General features: G+C 53.8%; 1 protein-coding gene across 4 annotated transcripts in view; it reads right to left on the bottom strand.

Moving 5' to 3' along the window:
* Itga6 (integrin subunit alpha 6) overlaps positions 1 to 2,385 on the bottom strand; it is a 67,790-nt gene extending 65,405 nt beyond the window's left edge. For all 4 annotated transcript variants that reach the window (XM_005346564.3, XM_026778588.1, XM_005346565.3 and 1 more), the window contains exon 1: positions 2,011 to 2,385. In XM_005346564.3, the coding sequence (XP_005346621.1) occupies positions 2,011 to 2,192 (182 nt within the window). In that variant the 5' untranslated portion in view covers positions 2,193 to 2,385. The remainder of the gene's footprint in view (positions 1 to 2,010) is intronic.
* Positions 2,386 to 4,522: the final 2,137 nt, after the last annotated feature.

The following is a 4,522-nucleotide window of genomic DNA, read 5'->3' as shown; positions in this document are numbered from 1 at the left end:
GAGAGAGAGAGAGAGAGAGAGAGAGAGAGAGAGAGAGAGAGAGAGAGAGAGAGAGAGAGATGCTCCCAGTGTTTGGAAACTGGGCCCAGTGTCCCATCAGTCTCACTGGCTCTGTCATTTACAACCACATCCTTTTCTGTGAAAGGAAGCAATGGGGTGACATGGGCTATGTCCGCTGACTCTCCTTAGAGGGTCTATGCTACTCTTCAACCCGGGACACTTTATGTCAGGGTCAGAGGACCTAGACACGATTCACAGCCCCCTGGGTCAGATGCCGTTTCTGCCTCCAGGTTCCAGGATATGCCACAGTATCCCTTACAGTGGGTCTCTACTCATCTGAGGGTCTGGCCGGCTACTCCCTTCCACCAGCCTCTATGGAGTTTTCAGCAGGCATCAGGCCTCAGTCCTAGGAGGACCTGGAGCAGCTGCAAGAGCAGAGCAGCCCAGCAGCAGTGACAAGTCTTAGCAAGCCTGAGGCTGCTCGCCTTAATGACAACAGAGATTCCTGGCTACAGGCACAGAGTGCTGTCTCCATCCCAAGGACATCGCTTGCTCCACTTATTCCCCATTAGGACGTCTGTCCAGGAAGCCAGTCTCTGGGGTCTCTGATACAGAGAATGTCAAAGGGAAGAGATGCTTTCCCTCTGTTGGACCAACGATCACTTCTATACTAACAAGCTCAAATCCTCCATGTAGGTCATGTGTGTCTGCCGTGTATTTCATCCATTGGGTTGACAAAAAGAAAAAGAAAACAAAACCCTTTCACTTCAGATTTACAGTCTACCAACAATTGTTTTCCGACTCAGAACCCCTCCCCGCCTGGGACCATCCCACCCCCAGTAGATTTCTCTGCTTCACCTAGCAGGTGTTACCAGAAAACTCTGACTTTAAAATTCTGAAGTCCACAATATGCACAAAAATCCAAAGTTGTTAACTAGCTGACATCAGGGTTTTCTCCAGTTTAAAATCATATCGGCTTCTCCTTCCCTCTTGACTGCACTCTGCTCTCTCCGCTCTGCTGGTCCTAGAAGGACGGGGGTTCAACTCAAGGCCGGGAGGGGAGGAGGACCTTTTGTTGTCAGAACGACCTTCGGGAGCCTGGATCAAGAATGCAGCCCCACCGCGACAGAGGCGACTAAGCTCCAGAAAATCTTCTCCAGTCAAAAGAACTGGGTCATGTAGGAGCCAACACTGTTTAAAAGAGAGAACCAGTCGCTTTCTCCTGGAAGAAGCGTTTGTCGGGGGATGTCTGTCACTTCCGACCCTTCTTTTCTAAGTCCCAGCTCAGATGGGTCACGGTGGTCTAATTCCTCGGTGGGTTCCACCCAGTACTGGGGCCCAAGAATTCTTAGGTGTTGCGGCGCGACCAGGGAGCTGGGAGAGGGACCTAGCACACCACTGAAGACGCTTATTTTCACAGCTGATCTAGCCCTGTGGAACAGGTGCTTTTTAAAAAGCCTGTGAAAGTAGGAGAGTCCACTCTGCAGGACAAGTCACAAGCGACAGCGAAAAAGTGGCTTCCCAACTTCCGCGGGGCGCGCGAGCCAGGCAGGGGACAGGACGACTGGAGAGTTTCTGAGAAAGGCCTGGGTCTCCCTCAAAGACTTTCCGTAACCCAACGTCCCACCACTGTCCCTGGCTCACACGTGAGGCTCAGCAAAGCGTGCCACCTGCCGGGGTCTGTGCAAAATAAGCCCGGAGAGGAGAACCGCGGAAAGTGCTTGGGGTAAGGGGGGGGTGATGTCCTCCCGGGTCAGGCCTGGGGTCTCCCCACGGTTCTCCTCGCTCCTGGAACACGCAGAGCACCGGGCGCGGAGGGCGCGGCTGCCCGGCCCCGCAAGTCCTGGACCGGAGAAGTGCAAGCGCGCAGGGCAGGGCAGGGCAGGGCCGGGCAGGGCTGGCCCGCGGATGGGCTCTGGGTACGCGGGACGGGAGGCAGCAGGGCGCGCCCTCGCTCCTCCCGGCGCAACGCGGCGCCCCGGTGGGGGTGGGAAGAGTCGGGAAACTCACAGCCGCTTGTCCTCCGGCTGCAGCTGCCAGTGCATGGCGAGCGAGAAGCCGAAGAGGCTCCCGGGATCCCCCGATTTCCGGATCACGTTGTCCTCCCGGGTGTCCAGGTTGAAGGCTGCGCCCAGCCGGGCCAGAAGCCCCGCGGACAGGTAGAGCAGGCACAGCTGGCCCGCGACCGCCATGGGCGCGCGCGGCGGGAGGGACGCGACGAGCTGCAGCGGCCGCAGTGCGCGCGGGCTCGGGGCCGGGGCCGGGCTTGCCTGGCGCGCCTCTGCGGCCACTAAGCTTCGGTGGCCCCTGCGCGCGGCCCCACCCCCGGCCGGCTCGCGCTCTCGGTCCGGCCGCTCCCCCACGGCCGCAGCTCGCAGCAGCTCAATGAGCCCGTTGTTCTCTAGAGACTCTCCGGCGTTTTATCAAGTGACGAGGGCGCCGGCCCCGCCCCGCCCCGCCCCGCCCCGCCCGAGGCCCGGCCCGCCTTGGGCACCTTCCCTGCCGGCCCCGCCCCGCAGCGGCGAGCCCGCGGCAGCCCTCCCACCGTCCCGCCACCTGCCCGGAAGCGCCCCCTGCGTCCCGGAGCCCCGGAATGCTACCCGAGGCGTCTTCCTACCTGTCACCGAAGTGCGGTCCCGGGCGCCTGAAGCTGGCAGTTTTCGTAGCTGTGGGCCGTTGTGCGAAGTCTTACTTGGCTCATCCATTCTCCGGGAGTTCAAGACACGTCTCACCGTGCCCAGCTCTTCGGGATGGATTGACGCTGCTCACTTGCTGGCTCCCCAGGGACCCAAGCGTCGACAACGTGACACTAGCGTACTTTGATAGGGCCGTACTACTTAAAAACACAGTTGTCTATCTCGTTTAATCCTAGGAAGTGGGATTTTCTTTGCAGATGAAGTGGGGGGGGGGGAGGGATGGAAATTCAGCCTACTGTCTTTAAGTTCTTCAACGTGGGACCCTGGAGTTCAGCTTTTGTCCCCTTTTCTTACCCAAATTTCCTGATTTAGTTTAGAAGAATTGCCTAGAGACAGCTCCTAAGTCCCTGCGGGTGGCTAGAAGGCTTCTGCCTCCTGGCATTGGGTGGGGCTTCCAGGAAGGTGGTGGCTTTGAGGCGTCCTTATTTTAGGATAGAAAAATTTGCTTCAGGACACTCAGAACTTGACTGAGAACAAAATAATGTACATTTTAGTGCCACGTCTTTATTTCCCTCTGGCGTTTAGCACTTTTTTTTCATTATGAATGTAGGCAGAAAACCACAAAGGCAGGAGAGTATATCATCAATAGAAACTATTGTTTTCTCCAGGACATTTGGTTGTTGCAGATATCTCAAATTGCGGTTGTTATCCTGTAGCCCCCCTGCTAGATCCTGATGTATGTCAATAAAGAAGTCATAGATTACTATTGCAAAAAATATGTTAACTTTTAATATTTTATTAATATTTTAATATAATTAGTTTTCTAATTATACATTATATATAATTAAAAACATATGTTATGCATGGGGTCTTGGTCTTCTGAAATTTGCTGAAGGGGCTTTGGTCTACTCTGCTTCCTGTTTTTGTAATGAAATATTCTGACCAAAAGCAACATGAAGAGGAAAAGGTTTATTTTATCTTATATTTCCAGGCCCATCACTGAGGGAACTGGGGACAGGAACCTGGAGCAGAGACCAGGGATGAAAGCTGCTTCCCGGTGTACTCCCTCTGGCTCTTTAGAGCCAGCTCCCTCCTAGAAGCCAGGCCCAACTGCGCAGGGCAGGGCAACATCCCAGTGTGCTGACTCTCCTGAAGCAGGAGAGTGCCCTTTCCTTGGAGCCGAATATCCAGGTATTGGCAATGGAAGCAGAGGGCCGCTTAGGAAGCTGTGCGAACATCATCAGGGGTCTTCACGGTGGCAGCAGCTGCCAGAGTGAGTTCCTCAGGAGATATTCCACCTCCCCACCAGTCAGTAACTCCAGTCAAATCTAGCCCACATTGGGGGTGATGGATCCAAATGCAGATGAACTTCTCCAGTCAGTTTGAGACTCAGTTATTATTTCCATTCAAAAACTGAGTCTGGTATTTTATAGAAGTGCATTATAAAGCGGCTAAGAGATTGTTCTGTGCCCTCTGAGGACATGGCAATCTCTAGGGTCAAAGGGATGAAAGGAATGGAGGTCACTAAAAATTAGGAGGTAATAACGGACGGACAGTAGCAGGAAGATCTGTCACTGATTGACTTTTAATTGATGTAATAGTACCCAGCCCCTGCGGGTGTTACCATCCCCTAGGCAGGTAGTCCTGAGTTATATGAGAGAGAGAGACAGAGACAAAAAGAGATAGATAGGGGCTGAGGGGGGTAAGAATGCAAACCTGGTTATAAAGGCTTACTAACTACCCAGTGTGTGTGTGTGTGTGTGTGTGTGTGTGTGTGTGTGTGTATGTACATGCCTTCAGAAAACAATTACGGGCACATTACATGAAGAAACTCTGTAAACCCTGTTACCTGGTTAAAAAAAAAACTACTTTGTTTAAATGAAGGC

Source organism: Microtus ochrogaster, chromosome 4, assembly GCF_000317375.1.
Source record: "Microtus ochrogaster isolate Prairie Vole_2 chromosome 4, MicOch1.0, whole genome shotgun sequence".
In the NCBI taxonomy this organism is placed as follows: Eukaryota; Metazoa; Chordata; class Mammalia; order Rodentia; family Cricetidae; genus Microtus; species Microtus ochrogaster.
This window is presented reverse-complemented; position numbering and strand designations above follow the sequence as displayed.